Raw genomic sequence first — 19,754 nt, forward strand, 5'->3', positions numbered from 1 at the left:
ACCATGCAATTTGGCGCGTCTTGTCGCGGAGTACCTTAATCGCGGTCGAGCCTCCGAGTGGAAAACGGAGTAGCGAGAATCCTGGCCCTTGTGTATGTACGTACACGTTGTCTGCACATAACAAATACACACGCCCCCCCTATATACGTCCGCTTGCGGATAGTCCAGAGAGAACACGAAGGAAAACCGACTAGACGGTGAGAAGGTTGCCCGGAGGCAGCGCCAAGCTTACCGATGTCAGTCAGTCAACCGGAAATCGCTTACCGCGCCCAGACCATCTCGTATTTTACATTTCCTCCCTCCTCGAACCCGTCATCCGCTGTGCCCTCCGCACCCTGGCGTTTCTCGCCATTCTGCTTGCACAGCTTTCCATGTCTTTTTCATGCTGTACCCTCTTTTCACCGTCGAAGTGCGAACCCTTCCAACGACGGCGCGGCGCGACGGCGGCGGCGAGGGAACGGAGTTATACAGCAAATCAATTTACTGCGAGCATTCGGACGGAGCCCCCTCCGTTCCGAAGAACGGATTATAAATTTAAATGTAAACCGACGCAGTCCCGAGGGACAAAAGTGAGGGACGTCCCCTCACCAGGTGCGATCGAGAGTGATGCGGGGCGCAAGCTGGCGGATCGCCCACCGCGTTAGCAAACACCGTGATGCCTCGGACAATAGTGATCGAAATCGCATTATCGCCATCGTGCGCGAGAAGCTCGAAAAAGATGCTGATTTATAATGTATTATATCATGTCTTCCTCCCTGCTCTGTATAAAATTTGAATAAATCATGACGGTTAAAAGACTTGGATTCAGTTGACTATCAAATCGGCTCATTACAAAATTTATGAAAAAAGGTTCAGGCAGTGTCGATAGAATAATAACATATAAATCGAAAAATTCAATTATCTTTTTAACTCAGATAGAAGGTCGCCCATTTTACGGGTTTAAGTAAAACAAATCGGCTTAACCCGGAATAATGTTCGCTGACGACGCGTCAATGGCAAAGCCAACTGAGAGATAAATCCATTTACTGCAATACGCGCAAGCGTGGCTGTAATTCGTTTTCGAACGGCTGAGTTCGTACGACAGGGAACACTTTAATCTCGACTCTCCAAGCGGCGCATTCAAAAATGTCAATTGATTTCTGACTGCGTGGACCGCGTTTCAGTTGATTTCACCATCAGATTGCACTTGTACTGTCGTCACCCAAAACAAATTTGACTTATCTGATAGTGGCTGATTGTGGGGGATAGACTAGAAGAATTTCCTTTTAGAAGATCATAGATTAGACACGACAGTACAGTTGATTGTAAGTAGCCTTTTATTAAAACTTCTTTTTCCAACTTTGTTAAATTTTTTGCAATTAAGTCATCCAAGATAATGTCGTAGTCTTATTAATGCAGCATGTATAGCGTGTATACGTGTATAGCTGTGTGATATACATTTTATTTTATACATTACTTTATTTTATGATCTAGATTTTTGATATTTTAATCAAATTTACCTAACGAAGTATTTACTGAGATACGTTTTTTTTTTTAATTTTTCTGTGCATGTCCCACTTTTGCTTCGAAAGCATGGAGAATTATTCATCCTCGACATTTCGTAGAATCACCGTTGGAATGAAAATGTTAGTTTCGCTGAAAGTGGAATAAATTACTAATAGATAACTCTATCCGCAACCAAGAACCACACTCTCAACCACTGTGCTTTGAACTATCTTTGGCACACATTAGGATTACCTATTAGGAATGTCGATATAGTTTATTCTATGTTGAATGATTTTCTTGGGAAAACGATAAAACGACGGTATAAGTAGCTGATAAAGTTTTAAAGGTACGCTGACCTCTCTCTGCAGGATGGAAAATCGATAAAGGGCACAGTTCGTGCCTTTGCAACTACCGTAGCGAAACCGTAATAAAATCGCGTTCATTTTTTCCATCCGTTTCATTAATCTTATACTTAATTGCCTCTAATAATCAATGTCATCATCCGATATTGGAATTAAGACTTTAGTAAATAAAAAGAAACTGAATATAATAATTGAATGATAATTTATACTGTAAAAAACTCATAATTAAAAAAATTTCGTGTTGTTTATACTCATTATAGCACAGATATGATTAAATATATTGCAAAAAATTATTGCTGATATTTGAAAATCTATTTGTTATATTACACGGAATAAGTACATTTTAAGTAGTATGTCTCCACGAGAGATCGGACGGTAAGCTATCAGTAACGAGTGATATAACGAGGGATTAACCAGAACGGCGGAGGATCGCTCGGCGTTTAAATAGCAGCTAGCGAAACAGACATTGCAGTAATTTTGTTGAAATTGTGAAGTCACGAGAGACTGGTTCGTCGACGCGTCGTTAAGTTGATCACTTCGGCTTTTAAATCGCGAACTTCGATTCACTGAACCGTGATAATTGGCTAGTCGAGATTCTTATTTACTTCAACTCCAATTGCATTTACGCAATAGACTTTAACGAGCACGCTCCACTCTTAAAATGTAAATTACGCAAATATATATCCGACAATTAGTTTTCGTTAAGAAATAAGTATATTCGCAGTCCTTTCTATTCCCCAGTAATCAAGAGTTACTCAACGCTGTTTCGTTTCTCATCCCCTCGCGAGCTTCTATACGTCTCGACGATCTCTAGATGCTTGAAAAAATACAACCCGACGAAACTCTTCGAACGAAAGAATATTCCATCAGAGATTCGACTTTGATCAATCAATAAAGAAAAAAAAAGTGCAATTGACTGGACTACGTTAAGATCCTCACAATTTTCTTGTAACTCTTTCGTCGAATAAATCAACAAGGTGGATTCTCTTCTTTCTCTCGGAAACGATCTGCTGTACGCGGGTCTTAAAAGAATAACGAGGCCGGGGTAGCGAGAAGAGCAAAAGGGGCTCTGAGAGACGGGGATGCGCTGAAAACTTTTTTCACTTTACTTCCCACACTACTCCGGCACGCGCTCTGACTTCTGCTCTTTCCGTTCATAACAATGGAATAACGTACGCCGCTTTTGGATTTCAGATCCTCGCGTATCCCACGGCTGGATTTCGTGACCGGAAGCTGTCAGGCTTGTATCAAAGTTCCACGTATGTTTTTGACATCCGCTGGGATGCGGTGCTCGAAAATGGTTACACGCGATGTTTGTCAACGTCGAGTCGTTGTTCTCGAAACCATTTCTCTGTCTTCTCTCCGGTTGACGTTAGCGGCTTGTGTGATTTCAGATTATCGCGAGGATAACGAGATACGTGGCGGAGAGAAGGCGGAGAGCGAAGGTCGAAGGGAAAGCAGGCGGAAAACTTTGAGTACATGCTATTTTTAACGCTTAACGGCTATCCAAACAACCGTAACGTGATCCGCGGCTTCGGCGTCGACTGCGAAAAGAAATGACAGCTATTTGTCACGATGCTTGCCAATCGTTTTTATCGAAAATGCCAAAATACCTTTGCAAACTACACACGACCGAAATAAAAGTGATAAATGGCCGAACAGGTCCCTTTTGAATAAAATACAAAATAGCGAAACAGACTATTTGGTTAAAGGTGAAGAATTTCAGTACGTGTATACGGTACACAGGTCATTTGAGGACGCGAACTGAGGTCGCCGAGTTGAATAATTGGGCCTCGGGTTTTATTAAAACATTGCCGCCAGTGGAATCGCACGAAATGTATCCTACGTAACCATCGGTGATTTATGCGAGTTATTTCGCGTTGGGACTACGCCCGTTACATCAGGTAGATGCGAGAGTAACGGAAAATGAGAGTACGAGGGAACAGTACGTGCATGTATACACTAGGTGTTACGTAAAAAAGAAGCTATCTTTTTTACGCGGGTATATAAATTATTTACGTGTCGCTCGTATCTCTTTACGATCGAATGGACAAAGGTGATAGATCACGTTTTATATATCAATTTTTCAGACAAAAATTGCCAGTATCTATCGTTATTTTCTATTATGTTATCTATTATCAACATTATAATGTAAGTTAACTATTAAAAAATAAACAGTATGCCCGGAGAAAGTATTTACTTATTATTATCATTTATTTAGATCTGAAAATGATCCAACTTCTATCTTTTAATTTTTAGATTATTAAAATTACACGCAGCGATAATCACGATCAAATTTCCACTCAATACGTGCGGCACAAAAGCTTATTTTCCATGTACCATTACTACCGCGTCGGCGTTGTTCGCGTTCGTGCAGGGAGGATGTTATGGATGCGGCGAGCGTGAAATCAAATTTCTAACGATCAGAACGATTTCGGGGCGCGGCAACGTGCGCCCGTTAGAGGGATGGAGCACGCAGATCGAGCCCTCGCCGAGCCCTCGAAAATCGGACGACGGCCGAGAGCCGATGGATGCGAACGTGTCTCATCGATCGGTAGCCCGTTTAATCCAGCGACGATCTGCGGGACACAAATCGCGCTGGTAGTGCAAACGAGTACGGATAAGCGAGGAGCTTACCATTTCTGGCTTCCGATGTGACCTGATACGACTCGCGGGTGTGTGTTTTTGCGCGATCGCGCGTGAAACTTCGGTAACACGCCAGATTCAATAGCAATGATTTCACTTTTCATTAATAAGGCACGAATCTGGCGCGCTGTTGTTAATCGCGAAATTCTAACGCGTTCCCTGGCGCGAATTTGCGTTTTGAGAGGTATTCATTCAATTTACGCGAATATCAGATTAAAACCCTTTAAACACTGGGCGGATATAAGTACTCAACATAAGAAAATCGCCCACGGATATGTAGGTATATACGTTCTCAGTGTATCTCGCTTTCTAGTTTTCTAATTTGTCTATAAAATATAGCTTAGGTATGTTTGTAAATAAATAGTATTATAAACTTGAGAAAAAAACGCAAATAATTTAGTAAAAATTCTACACTATATACGTTGCAAAATCAAATGGACAGTCATGCGGTTCTATACTCGAAGGATTAAACATTCATTTTTATATTGTGCAAGCGAGCAATCGCCATGAAATTGTTTCGTAGGATCAGATAAAAGAATTAAGTCTCTCTCTTTTTAAATAGCTAAAGCTGTTAAAGTAATAAATTGCATTTACTTAATGAAAAACTTTCTTTGGAAATGTTTTCGTTATCGAAAAGATTTCTTTTTGTCTTTCAAGCATACTATTATCTAAATTTCTTTTCATAAATAGAATATTCGACTAAAGCTATTATCCATGTATTATCAGGTGTGGATTTTTAATTCAATTAGAATTGTGTTATAAAATTTCAAATAAATTCAAGACTATAGCAATTTTAATGATCTCGTCTATTGAGAATATAGGTTTCCCATCTTTGCTTTCTGTGTAGTTGCAAAAAATTGCTACCGCGCAGCTTCCGCGGTGCACCGAAACAGTGATCCGGAGAAGATCCATTAACCAATTTATTTCCGGCGAGACAAATTTTACTCAATTGCCGGAACGTGTATATAATCAGCGGTAAAGTTGAGGGAAGAGGATGATTCGCGTTCTCCTTTCTGTCCGGCGCGGAACGTCTTTCTGGCTCCTGCTTCTGTCTCCGCGGCAGTTTCATTTACTCTCGAACGGATGAAAGACTACTCCACGCGACCTCGAGTCTGAACGGGATTGTCGTAATGTGGAAAGTTGGTGAATTGGATCTGAAGTTTTCTGAAAACAAGACTATTCCCTCCCTATTTCCCTCCTCCGTTCTGGCTAGTCCGCACGCGGACAGACGGATGAAGGAACGGGCGGTAAAGGTGGCGGCCAGTCGATTCGAAACGAGGAAGAGAACAATGATGTGGTCGAAGGATACTTCGAGCTTCGCTAATTGTCGCACGATTTCAGTTTTCGGATCGCCATCACGAAAACACGAATGTCATTATTTATCAATCTCCATTGAACTTCTGAGATTAGCCACCTTTTAGAATTAAAAAAATTAATTAATGTTAGAAGTATTAAATATACATGTTTAACGTAGCGCAAAAATCGGCTTATGTAAATTCCTTGAGCGAACAGAAGAAAGCTGGGAAAAGGCAGACGTGTTAAGCGACGTTTCGTGATCTTAATGCGGAATAAGGATTATATAGTTCTTTTCGCGACTTCTGCAGATATTACTCTTGACATCATTGTGAAAATATCCATTGCCGCTACGAAACTGTGCAGACGTTTCGCAAATTTATTCCGCTTTATTCCAATGATTTTTTTTTCTTACCAGGTTCTTAGCAAATAATTTTCGAATGGAAAGAACGACGGAAGCTCACGATTGTACATACGTCGGAATTGGATAATGCGGTTTTTAGGATTGCGCTGCACGCGCCATCAGTTACAATAACGCGATTATTTAACCATAATAACCGGCTGCGGGTTCGCGCATGCTAATGATTTATTTCAGCGGAATTTCGTATTGAAAGACCGCCTAAACCCGTGCGTAAACCCGTGGACCAATCACGCACGCCGCGATCCAGACAGATTCGATCGCGCATAATGCGCAGAGATTCGAGCTAATAAATAACCGGGAGGTCATTGTCTCGTCCGCGCCAGTCGATCGTAAAATCACGTTGGCGATAACCGTACGGCCGCATTATTTCCAGAGGCGCACAGATCAATTGGCCGGCGCCTGATAAAAACTGTTCGTATAGTCCCCTATGCAGGAACGAAGCTTAAGGGCATCGTCCATTGTTCGCTCAACAGCAAAATTGGTGATTTTTAGCTGTTTTTTTTCTCTCAATATGGTCGAGTTGCGAACAACGTCGCAAAATAAAAACTAATCCGAAAAAACGCAAAAAATGTATCAAATATTGATTAAACGTATAAATTTTATACGAGTGCAATTTTTTCAAATATATTTAAATTAAGGTTATAACGTGCAATTTAATAAATTCTTCTTTTGTATTATTCTCGGCGGAGTTAGTTTGCGAATTAATGGTCCACTCGCAATATTAGATTATGATATACACTACAGTTGTAAATAACAATTATTAATTAAACCGATTTTAAAGCGCCACGAATGTTACATACTGGCTTCATTTACCTTCCACCTCAGGAGAAATTAAATTTCGGAATGTTCTTATCATGAGCGGAGACGGCGCGTTTGAGGTGCACGTTAAACGCGCAAGCTCGGCGTTGTGATGTCGCGTTTACCATGCGTGTATCACTTATATGCCACGCGTAACGAACGTCGCGCGGCAACCAAACGTTCATGTTGGATTTATCAGCGGAGCGAGTGTCTAATTTGATAAGTGTACATAGCGCGGGCAAACAATTCACGAAGTGTGCTCGGCATACATTATTGCAGCTCGCGCGGTAAGCAAGCGACGTTAGAAGCGCACCTCGAGAGCAAAACGTCGAATTTCGGGCGAGGAATTGTACCGTCTGATATTCCAGTCGCAAACGTAATGTACATATGTAATCACGTTATCGTCTTGGCGTCCTGATACGATGCGTGAATTATGACAATCTTATATGCGTGTACGCGACGTCTTCTCACGCGAGCAGAGAAAATCGTGACAAACCTACGTACAATTTAATTAAACAGAAAATTACTTCGCACGAGACAACAATTGAAACGATTTGTTTACCAGTTTCAAGCAAATAGGAATTATCTTCATCCATAATTTAATTATAGAAATTTAAGTGTAATTCCTTATATATTTGTATGTATGTGATATTTATATAACTGTAAGGAAAGTACGCGAGACATTTCTCGTTCGTTTATCCCTCTTGTAATTTCGCGACAAAACGCATTTCCCTAAAACGGCCTTAGTTTAGATAAATCACTCTAATACTTTTTTACGACGTGAAACTTACTTCGTCTAACGCGCGATGTCACTTTGCGTTTGAGACGTCAAGAGATATAAATTCTAAAGCTGAATGGAGAAGTTCGCTTTTCGCCGAAACTGCTCCTGTGGCGCGGATTAGGTGATCCTACCGTAAAAGTAGCGTAATTTATGAAGCTACTTAAACCTTAGCCCTCGAGTATAATATCCCTACTCGTCGAGCTACAGCTTCCGCAAAAGGAGATGAACTCTTCGAACGGGAATAATCGTTATATGAGGTGGCAGCCGGCGGTACGGTCCTTTTAGAAGCATATATGAAACAAACGAGAGACGAAATCGATACTGCTATTCTATACTTACATTCGGTTGAAAGCTTTTTTCATTATTAAAAGCGGATTTATTGCAAATATTTCCAACGGTGGATAAAACAAAGTATATTTTTTAACAGTTAATATTCCAATGTCGCAATGTTTCTTTTATATACATATAGCATCCTAAATAAATTGCAAGTAATTTTTTAAACTGTACTTTTAATATGTGTAAATCATTCTGTTAACTCACGCACGTCCATATTCGCTTTAAATAAATGCGTGCAGCGTAGGGGTAAGAGAGAGGAGAGAGAGAGAGAAAATGCACATTTTAACAAATGAAAGTTTTGCAATGTTTTCCGCGTGAAAGTTTTGCGAGAAAATTAAAACGCTTCAACATTGTTTTCCGAAAGTCGGAAAGAAAATTTATCTTCATGGCGCATTATGTAACTATGCTAAAAACTTAAACTATATATAATACACAAGGTAATGGCGAAGGATCGCGTTTTGCACCGTGGAGTTATCTTAATCTCGCCGCTCGAACGTTCTCGCGCTTATAGTCTTCGTAATGTCGGATATATAATACAAATATAATAACGATAATAAGCCGCAGTTAAAGCACGTCTTGCATTTTCCAAGTGTTCATAGTTTATAATAAGTATCTCTCTATGTATTTTGTGTGATATAAAATTACAAAAGATATATTGGCAATTTTCCAAATAAAAATTCTTTTTTGTTTCTTTACATTTTAAGCACCTAGGAGTAATTAAAAAATGTACTAATTATCATTAACTGTGTTGATTAAAGTGTCAGTTTTACGGATAACAGACTTTACAAGCTTATCTCATCTTCCTTTCCTAGTATTTTCCTGTCGGAAAGTATTCTTCTTTCTTTCTTTCTTTTCTTTTCCTTTAATCCTTCGATCGCTGTCACGCTTTAACAAGCTGCTAACCGAACTGTTAATCTACATCATTAAATATCGATGTAATTTCTCATTTCTGAAAGGCGTGTACGATTCTATGGGGAGACGTCTACCGCGGGACACGAAATTAGAGCGAAGGGGTATTAATCTGAAAGCGGTGGCGGCAGTTGCGGTAGGAAGAAAGAAAGAACGAGAGATGCGGGAAGGCGGAGCGGCAAGAAGAAGTCGGGGGAGAGTGATCGAAGGCGCGAAGAAGGGGATCATATGAAAGAAGCGGCCCCGAGCGATTTTCATACAAATTCCCGAGCCGCCGGTAATCATAGCGAAATTAAGGTCATCCATCACCCGCGGGACTCATTCTATTCCGCTATCCTCACTTAATAGTATTCCGCTGAGCGACGTAATTTTGTCGCTCACACCCTTTCCGGACCGCATGTACGCGAGCCGACAAGACGGAAGAGTGAAGTATAAGGATGAGAGGGCGGAAGAGTGGGTTGTATGGTGAGGAGAGAGGGTGTGGAGAAGCGCTTTTCTCGGCACTTTCCAGCCTGACGAACGAAAATCCACGCTCTCTCTCTCTCTCTCCCTGGGCTGCGCGTCGCATGCACATCCGTCAACAAGCCAGCTGGAATATTCGCGGGATACCTCATGGGTAATGCGAGAGTTCTCCTCTCGCGCGATATCGCGATGAATTAATTACGGGCGGTGTGTACGCCGTCGCTACAGCAAAGGCAATTTTTCAGCATTCTGCAGGTTAACGTCTCTCACGAGAGTGAGAGGGAGAGAGAAAGAGAGAAAGCAGGGATGAGCGCGCATAACGAGTTACTTTATGCAGGATAATTCGTGCGTTATTCATGAGATATTTTTTAATTAACTTCACATATTTTTCATCGTCCATCAGATTGGCGGGAACACGATTTTCGACGAAACGGCGAGTTCTTCATACATCGGACTTTCATTAGTTGGCTTATTACTTTATGGGCCGTCTCTATATGGCTTCCCGTGGATTGAATAAATATATCCGCGTCTATCTAAATTAATCCTCCCTCCATCCTCCTCTATTTGATCATTCAATCATTCAATTTCACAAATGAATATTCGATTCATTCAGTTTCTCTCGAACAGAGTATTATTTCCTTTACGGACATTCCCCATTCATTATTGTGAATTAATTAACTTTATGGGTGAGTAGATAGTTATATAGAGATACATTTATATTATTGAAATGAGAGAATTATAAAGATGGCACAAGCATTCAGCGAGGGAATGATCTCTGGAACATTGATGGCGTATCCCATGTTTAATTTGCGCGATCTCGGACCACACACGCGAATGTATTGTCTGCATGTCAATTGTATTATGCGAACTAATTTTCGAGAATACGCACAGTCGGAAGTTTACGAGTGGGAAAGTATGATATTTGTTCAATAAAGCCCGTAAATTAATTCCGCACGGTTAATTTGAGTGCGTCCAAAAGCGATATCTCTGCGGATTTTAGCGTACTGCGCGTTATTTTCGCGCAAATCAATTCTCGAGAACTGGAGAGAATTATGCCTACGGGCTTTTAAATTCGCTAGGCTCCCTGCAGCTTCGTGGTTTTAGTTGATCTATTATTGTATTGTTTTGATTTAAAAGAGGAAAACATAATAACATTGCCGATATATCCGTTACTTATATCTACTTAAAAGTATGTTAAAATAATAGCTTCGCTTACAAGCTATAATATCGTAGAGCGGAATGCAAATGTTACAATGCGCAACTTTGCGAAGAAGAGATCTTATTCGATGCCGTTTATTCGATTTTCGTTCGAGGATATTTCTCATTATAACGGTCACTTAATATCGGACTTGAAATCGTACCGTGCGGGTCATTCGAGGGACATTCACGGAATGAAGTGCATGTCCAGCCGAGGACCTGACCCAATTGTGTCTCATCGAGAACGTGCACGTACATCGCGGTGACCATGGCTCGGCATTCGGGATTAGGAGCACCTACATCTTCCGGTTTTCGGTCTGGAACACGGGATACCCGAGTGGCCCGTGCTTTGTTCCATTTCTCGAAATTCACGTTCTATTATCAAGCTCCTATGAGTGCTCGAGAAGGACCCCGGAAGGTCCGACTGTATGGGACAGCGGTAAGATAGACGATTTGCGTACGTGAGACAGCATTTGTCGAGAGGACGAAGGAACAATATAAACGCACAGCGACTTGTGCAAAGCATAAATATCTGTAAAATGCGATGACTGCCACAAACAGATATCCAATTTAATAAGAAGTCTAATTAATTCGGGATATAATTAAGAAAAAAGAATAAATCTGATTCCTTTACTTTTCCGAAAAGAAACTGTATAAACTGTGAATTTGGCAAAAATTTTATAATTGTATGTTTACAAAACATTTTTTCTTATTTTTATCCACAAAATACACTGACACACAGTTTTGCTGTTAAAACACGGGACATTCTGTAATAATAATTCTTCATAATCAGTAATCAACCATTTGTTCTTTGAAGGATGTGATGAACGTGATACGGAACAGGACAAGGAACCTGTTATGGCATCCTACATAATGGGGCTCGGAAAGTTACATTAATTATAACTTAACGAGCATGAACTACACACGTATTACACGACCGCGCATGTAACGTGTGTCGTTTGTCATATTTCCACCAACTCCGTCCTATATGCTACGGTCCGGTGTGATATTAATTCAGCGTCATGCGTTACGTAAACTATGAAAACCGGCTATTTCAATCTCATTCGTAAATGTTGAACGTGAATGTCTCGCGAAAGAGTGCGCACACACAATTTAATGACCAAAATTTTGCGACAAAATACTCGTTTAAACGCGTGTTATTATCTTAATTATGTACAATATTATACCTATACACGTCTCGAACATACATTTTTAATAGATTCAACACGTGCGAATATATTTTTCCTGCACATCACTCGTCAATACATCAATCTGCTGCAATTTTACGTTCAATGACACAAAAAGATGGCGATATAAAATTTGAAGCTCATCTGTCAAATGATTGTTTGAACACTTTCAGTTCACTGTTTTCTACTCTTTCGCGTGACATTCCTCGCGTCGATTCTTAAGGCGCGTCGCAAATGGACCGCAAAATTTCTCAAGGATTCCGCTCAGAAGTAATACTAAAATTTCGCAGGATTTTCTACGATAAAGCCGATCAAGTACCAATATTTTTCCATGTAGAAGGATTTGCGCGGTACGGTTCGTGTGGGCGGCGCTGTTTCTTCCGGTCGTTGCAGTTTCTCAGAGCGCAGTGTACGGAAAACGAAAGAAAACGCGAACGATCTGGACCGCGCAGGCAAGAGTAACGATATTTTTCACCCCTAGCTTACCAGCCGTTTCCTCGCTAACAAGTGGACTTAAAGTGTGGGCTCCTGCATCTTTTATATGCGTTTAACGCAGCGCTTTTAGCTTCTAGCGTAGATATTATAGTTTAGAGTCTTACTATTTGGAAGCGTAATACATGAAAATTATGCAAATTTGTATTTTACGCGTACCGAGTAATTTAGAAACATTTAAAATCGTTTAATCGCGCTCACCCAGACTTCTGTAAAGAAGACCGACAATTTTTTACGGTCAAAAATTAATCTTGAATATTTCCTTTAATCGATAACATATACATACTTATGTGTTTCCAAAAATAATTACTAATAAAATTATTACTTCTGCGAGTCAAATAATTATCCTGTCCAACGTTGGTGAATATTTATGCAAGTATTAATAATAATTGATTTACAAAATTCAATCGCTCGACGTAAGTTATTTTCAGATATGACGACAGGACTGCCGCTGAAAATTTAACGGAAATGTAGTTTCTCTCAAGGAAGATAACAATGACGAGAGTATGGGGGAGTATATTTTTCGTTCGTGCCGCTATAACTCGTGCATATCGTAAGCACACATCCGCTCTGTATATATATATATATATATATGGTCGCGCGCGTTTTGCGTATTCCGGAACGGGAACAGAAGCCACTAGAGTAAGCTCATATGATGCTCGGCGCGTCGTAAGCTCCCCCGACTTCGTCGTCGTGGCACACTGGAGCCCGAGAGCGCGGGGGTTGGAGTGAAGAGCCTGTCGAAAAATTGTAAGAACTTTTCCAGGGGCTTGTCGAAGGCCTTTTCCACCCGCCACGAAGTTTGCCCATGAACGTGGTCGGAGTGGACGAGTTCGTGTGTGGCGGGGGTCAGGGATGCCGGAGGGCTTTCTGAAAACAGTAATTTTTCTCCCCCAACCCTCCCCGGTTCTTCGTAGTTCCGCCGGCATTACTCCCGACTTCTCAGCTCCTCCTTCAATCCATAGTCGAGAGGGGCTTGAGAGCCGAGCTATCGTCTCGTAAGAGCGGAAGTATGATAAATTGAAACGACCATCGACGAGAGCGATTTTCAATCATATCGGTCCACGCTGTCCGCTCTTCAACTACTTACACGAGCGAGAAAAGTGGGGACGAAGGTTTCACGAACGGTGGTTACTTTGTGCAACGAAAAAGTTGCAAGTTACTGACCGATAAACGTGTTTAAAATATTTTTAGAGAGTCTTTGAGAGAATATTCTACGTTTTTTAACATACATATGTATATATGCGATTTATCATCATAAGAAAAAAGAACTTCAAATCTATCGGAAAGTGCCTCTTAAATAACATAAAATATCCAAGTAGATTCTAGGCCATTTTCTTAGTGCCCATATGCTTTATTATGTATTCAAAATTACTTGGGCTCAAGGTGAGGTGGCGTAAGTTTACAGACGCATGTGTCGGGCGGAAGTCATATATAGGCGCCGGGAATATTTTCCCATAAAGTTTACGGTCGCGGCAATAAAGAAGCACGGGGGCGCGAAAGGGTGCCGTTAAGCGATACGAGCGGATGGAAAGAAAGGCGTCACCGAAAAGCTACTTACGCGGTGCCGTTGTGTCGGCCGATGGAAACCAGTCGATATATCTGCAGCTCGACCCGCTGCCCGGTATCCGGCACGAATCTGTATGTACACCTCGAGGGCCCTTGAAGATACGGCGACTTTATTTGCCCGAAGCCACGATCCGATTTGCTGAACAGCTGCCTGCTGTCCAATGTTATGTTGCACACTGAAACGGAACAAAACGATGCTTGTATAAAAATACAATCGAATAGCGATGCGGTGCGCGTCATACGTGAATTAATACTGCGTAACCGATACATATATTCTTTATAATTCTTCACTTCTTAATTTTAGGAAATATGAATATCGTATACAATATAATTACATTTTAATTTTGTTTTTATTTTACGATATCGAATTTTTACGGTCTTGCGCGAAAACCTGACCGTGCGAGAGATATGGCAACGGAGAGGCGCAAAGAAAAATGAAGTGCGGCTAATAACGATTTTTCTTGCTTGTACAGTTTCATTGGCGCGTCTCTGTGCAGCCGTGTTGTTTGGGCGACGACGAGTCGCGACAGCTTGGCGCAATATTATGAGGCAATCTGCCATAGTGTGTAATTTGATTCTTAATTGCTTCCCGTAGGATGTTGTGCAGAATGTTCCGTGATTATGATGCGAATATCTATCTTCTAAACCTAAACCGTATAGCATTATATTTCATGGAAATTATTTCCTTTTGACAAGAAGCCATTAATATTGTTGTTTTTTGATTATCTTAAATAAAATAAGTCCAAAATTTACATTAAAGAAACGTAAATCTTACTAAAAATTTTAGATTTATTATGACTTCTTATAAACTATTCTTTTATCGTGCATAATTTTAGTTCTTTAAAAATAAAAAATCTAATAAAAAATCCAAATTTTAAAAAAATCCAATTTTTATTACATAGAAATATTTAATCTTGTTAAGATATATCAAAAACATCGATTTTTATATTCGTTAAAAAATTTGTATTTACAATATAAATAATCCTACAAGCTTGCGCCAAAAAGATAACCCTTTTTTTGTGAACCCTTTTAACTCTACGAAATCTACCTACGCGCTCATGTACACGTATATATATCCTGTGATGGCTGTGATGTTAAAAGAAATCCGAGGAGAGAAGAATTTGATGGATGGAACACGAAGGCAATATCGCCCCAAGTAATTAGCGCAAAGAAAGGTTAGATGGATGGAGCATAAGAACTTCGTCAAGAGTGATTAGTTATAAGAAAGAAAGGTCGAATGGACGGCACGCAGAAGTAATTTCTTCGATACCGATTTATTCTATCGTGCAAAGCGAGCCCGCAAACGTTCGTTCGCCTTCTTTTCCTCAGATATCTTAGTGTCTTTTGAGCGCATTTGCCGAGTCTTTTGAGCGCTCATCCTCTTATAAACGTTCCCGTTCTCTTTCGCTTCCCCGTTTCTTTTGAATCACGCCTCCCCGTTTTCTCCGCACCGCGCCGTCCCGTGGGCCGCTTCCAAAGGGACTCACTTGCCGCGGCAAGCGCTTTAATTTCCACTTGTTCGCACGACACGAGCGGCTGCAAACGAGAAGCAGCACGAGGCAAGTGGGTTAATGGCGCGAATCTTGTTTCTAACGTCGGCACAGACTCAAAGAGATCGGCCATGTCTTTTTGATACGACATAATTATATTTCCTCGTAGGACCGAGACACCGCGAGAGACCAAATAGTCAGTTAGTTAATCGTCGGCGGACAGAAAAAGCGGTGCAAGGCGACAGTGAGAAAGAATTTTCGTTTACCGCTCACAAGATTAATAAATTTTACATTTATACGCTTTACATGCATGCATATTAAAGTGCGCGAGAGATATATCTCTTTCCCTAAAACGTATACGGAGAGAATTTCTCTCGAAATTTACCCTGAAATCATGGTAGTTGTGGGACAACATGTATCACCAAGAATTTTATGCGAGCCATTCTGATTAATATCTGCCATAATAAAAAAAATATTAATATCTATTACATTAAAATATAAAATGTTTTATTAATTTTACTAAAATATATCTAGGAAATTTCAATAATTCTTCTGCTTGGTAATTTTTATCACGTTGTTTGTAAAATGTCTTCTGTATATTTTAAAAATTCCTTGATTGCCAAGTTGTCCCAAGTTTGTAGTGAATTTAAGGGTAAAATATAACAAAAAATTATTTCCGTGTATAATGCGCCAGTTGGTCGCAATAGTTTTAATTAATGTCTGCATCAAATGTAGTTACACGAAGAAATCTTCATTCGTAGTAAAACGTTACAACAAGCGTTATTCAACAAGAAACTCAATTTTGCTTCACGTCAAGATTAACTTAATGATACTTACTATTCGCGCAATGCTGCTCCAAGCCGCATTGAGCGCATCTATCGGGCGAAGCTGCGCCGCAGCTGCAGCCGCCCGACGGTACGCAACAAGCGCAATCAGTGCTGGATGAGTTAAAGCTGCAGGCGCAGCCGGTGGTGCTCTGTGTCCAGAGGTCAACTTGACCTGGAAAAAAAAAGATACATCCCTTTATGAAGAAAACTGTTCGTGAGGACATTTTGGTCTGTACGTCGCACATTTTATGCAATATACGAGTACAGCCGATTAATGTAAGATCATATTAAATGTATAAAAAATAGCATCAAATTTTGCAATAAAGATATGTATGCAAGTAAGACATGTTTATAAAAATTATAAAAGATACGTGTTTGTAGAAATTATACCCTTAAATAGTAATATCTCGGTAAAAATATTTTGTTAAGTAAAAGATAGAATTTTTATACTAAAGCAAAATAATAATTATAGTATAAAGCAAATTTAAAGCAAATGTAATTTTCCCGATAACTTTCGGTAGCTTGAGATTTTTATAATACCATTTAAAAATTTATGAATTATTGATCCCAACATTTTAATCGGTGCGCAGGAATTTTAATTAGCGGTGATACGAAATTTTCATTAATATTATTACGCATAAAAATTAAGATTTTTTTATTATTTTTAAATTAGCGGAGCAAAATTATATTTGGTGCGCCAATATCGAATTTGTATCTTGATCGACATGGGTAAATATTGTATGAAGATAACGGGCAATATACTGTCAATAATGTCTCCGATACTCCTGTTGCATAGGGATTAATCGGCACACAAGCACTTTATTGATCCTAGAAATGTGTACGACGGGATTACATACCCGATATGCAAATAACAGAATATGAGAATAGCGAAATACACCGCGCGTCAGCGAATCGTTTAACTGTCGTAACTGTATATGTTCATCGATGTCAAATAAAGTTGACCTATAATCGACCACGGTCGCTAGCTGCAATCCTCCGGCCGTAATCCGAATGCCCGTAACGAGACACAGTCGTGTGCTTTTCAGCAATCGAAGCTACATACTGGAAGACTCTCAATCCTGGGTGAACGGTCCGCGAGCTTTGTCGGACGATTTTGAACGTCCACTCGATCTGCTTTCATTCTGCTTGACATTCCCGGCACGATATTGCGTTTTTCGCCGCCGTGTTCGTGGCTCTTTCGCGCTTCTCTCATTCTCTCATCCCTCACATTCCTCTCGTAGCGGCTGCAGGACGCTCTCTTTTTTTTTTTTTTACAACGCACCTTTACGCAGCCATATGTCCCATGGCACTAATAAATAGAAATGCAATGAAAAATGAGAGAGCGAGAGGGGAGAGGGAAGGCAAAGGGCAAGGAAGCAAGGATACAACCCCCTTGACGAACGGTTGTTCATTGTTTTTCCGCGTTCACTGACCGGCTTGCGCTCGCGGCGCTTTCGCGTTTTTATCATGCCTCTCATTCGCGGCGATGTTCCGAACATGCTCGATAAACCGGCAAAAACACGGTTATTAATATAGTATAAAGGTCCCCTCTGTCCTCCGAACTGCATGCGGTATTCCACGGAGAGAGAGAAGAGAAAACTTCTCGCCCGATTGCGCAAAAAGTTAGTGAACGTCTTGTTAGCTGACTCTGCGGAATTCGACCTTGGCAAAAGTCTTTAACACCTCGCTTCGGGATAGAAGAGATGTCGTTGCGTGTTTTGCCTGATCAATCTTGCATCGTGATATAGTACGAAATATTTTCTACTTGTACTTTTAAAATCAATTTCGATAATCGCGAAAAGAACGAAAGAAGGCTTTAAACACAACACTTTTTGTAAAATAAAATATCAATAAAGGCAACAATCAGATTTTTACGTAGGCAAGTGGTAAGTAAGCGTCGCGGGCTTCTTATATTACGTTCGGGATTACATATTTCTATCCCTTCTCGAATTAATTGCCGCTCAAAAAATTCGGTATCATCCATTTCTCAGGATTCCTAATCCGTGACTTTACATCCAAATAACGTTTGCTGAAAAAGTGCTCGATGAATGGATCGTTGCCAGTAATAATTGCGTCATTCTACTGCCGAATGATCGGCAGAATCGAGGAGGGTGCGGCTACTAATAGAGATTTTTGGTTGATTCTGCGAACGCGGAGATACGCGTACATGATTGATTGTCCGAGAAACGCGAGAAGAGGACGAGAATCGAAAAATGCGTGCGAGAGGAGAACCCGTCATTCCGTCGACGAGCAGCAAGACGAGGAAGATAGAGGAGAGCGCGATGGAGAACGAGATGGAGAGGCGGAGAAGATGAGGATGGCTGGGTGAAGAGAGTGGAGGGCGGAACGAAAAGAGGAGGAAGAAGACATAAATTCCGAGCCAGTGTAAAAAGGGCGTTAAGAGGAGAAGCCCCGGCACCCCCGATATGTCAATATCCCGAGGAAATACGGGGCGGTACTTGGCTGGAGGGATAGTAAAAATAAAGCAAGCTTTATTGCTGCTGCTGCAGCTGCCATTGCTACTGCTGCTGTTGCTGCTTTTACTTCTACCACTATAGATATCGCATTGTGAGCGTCGATGCTGCAATGGTGGAAACGTATTCTGGAAAAACGCTCGTTTTACATGATTCTTCCCAGTCGCGGATATCAACTAGCGGTGCGCGTCTCTCGCAAGATGTCGCAAGAATTTGAAGGAATTTTACGGCGCACTGAGTGAGACATAAAACAGATGTTAGATGATGACGAAAGAAAATGGAAGAATTAAGAGAGGAAAAGAGATATTCGCAATTGGATTTTTAATCCATCAATTCAGGTTCGATTACAGAGAAGTTTGTTTAAACGGGTGGAGTGAGGGGGATGAGCGTGATATCGTCGAGATAAAAGGACTCTTGCCAGGACTGCAAGGCGATTCGAGGGGATAAGGACTGGCGATACTCGGATAGTGAAGGAGCGGAGACGCGCCGCAAGAAGGAACCGAAAGTGAGCGCGAGGGGAATCGGAGAAAAGACGAAAACGCGAACGGAGATAGCCTGGAGTAAACAAAGACGTCTTCGGGTGGGCTTTTGTGGCGCTCTCTCAGTTTTCCTCTCTCCAGATCCTCTGGGATATCCTACTGTTGCCATAGCGTTCACTCACGGATGCTGCGCTTTCTGTTCGATTATTCAGAGGCTGACGGCTATTAAATGGATATTATTACAGATAGCCACTGGATAGCCACTCTCAACTCAATATTATTTTATGAGCTTTTTCGTGAGCTATCCGCAGGGAAAAGCAATTATTTTTCCAATGTTATAATCAGTGTATTATTCATACGTGGCTTCACGTGTTAGTTATATTTCTATCGCGTTATTTTTCATTAAATTATGAATTGTAGCAAAAAAATTATATACTTCGATTCACCAAAGCAAAAATTAATTTTACTCTACTAATAAATATGTAAAACGGGAGTATTTTTTGTACTAATAAACAGGCTTCAGTGACGCGGAAAAACACGCGCGAA

General features: G+C 40.7%; 1 protein-coding gene across 2 annotated transcripts in view; it reads right to left on the reverse strand.

Moving 5' to 3' along the window:
• LOC112456317 overlaps nucleotides 1-19,754 on the reverse strand; it is a 220,328-nt gene that overhangs the window by 105,169 nt on the left and 95,405 nt on the right. For both annotated transcript variants that reach the window (XM_025018773.1, XM_025018772.1), the window contains exons 3-4: nucleotides 16,266-16,427; nucleotides 13,931-14,114 (exon numbers count right to left, since the gene is read on the reverse strand). In XM_025018773.1, coding sequence (XP_024874541.1) covers nucleotides 13,931-14,114; nucleotides 16,266-16,427 — 346 coding nt within the window. The remainder of the gene's footprint in view (nucleotides 1-13,930; nucleotides 14,115-16,265; nucleotides 16,428-19,754) is intronic.

Source organism: Temnothorax curvispinosus, unplaced genomic scaffold (genome assembly GCF_003070985.1).
Source record: "Temnothorax curvispinosus isolate PA1 unplaced genomic scaffold, ASM307098v1 QBEX01006738.1, whole genome shotgun sequence".
NCBI classification, from domain to species: Eukaryota; Metazoa; Arthropoda; class Insecta; order Hymenoptera; family Formicidae; genus Temnothorax; species Temnothorax curvispinosus.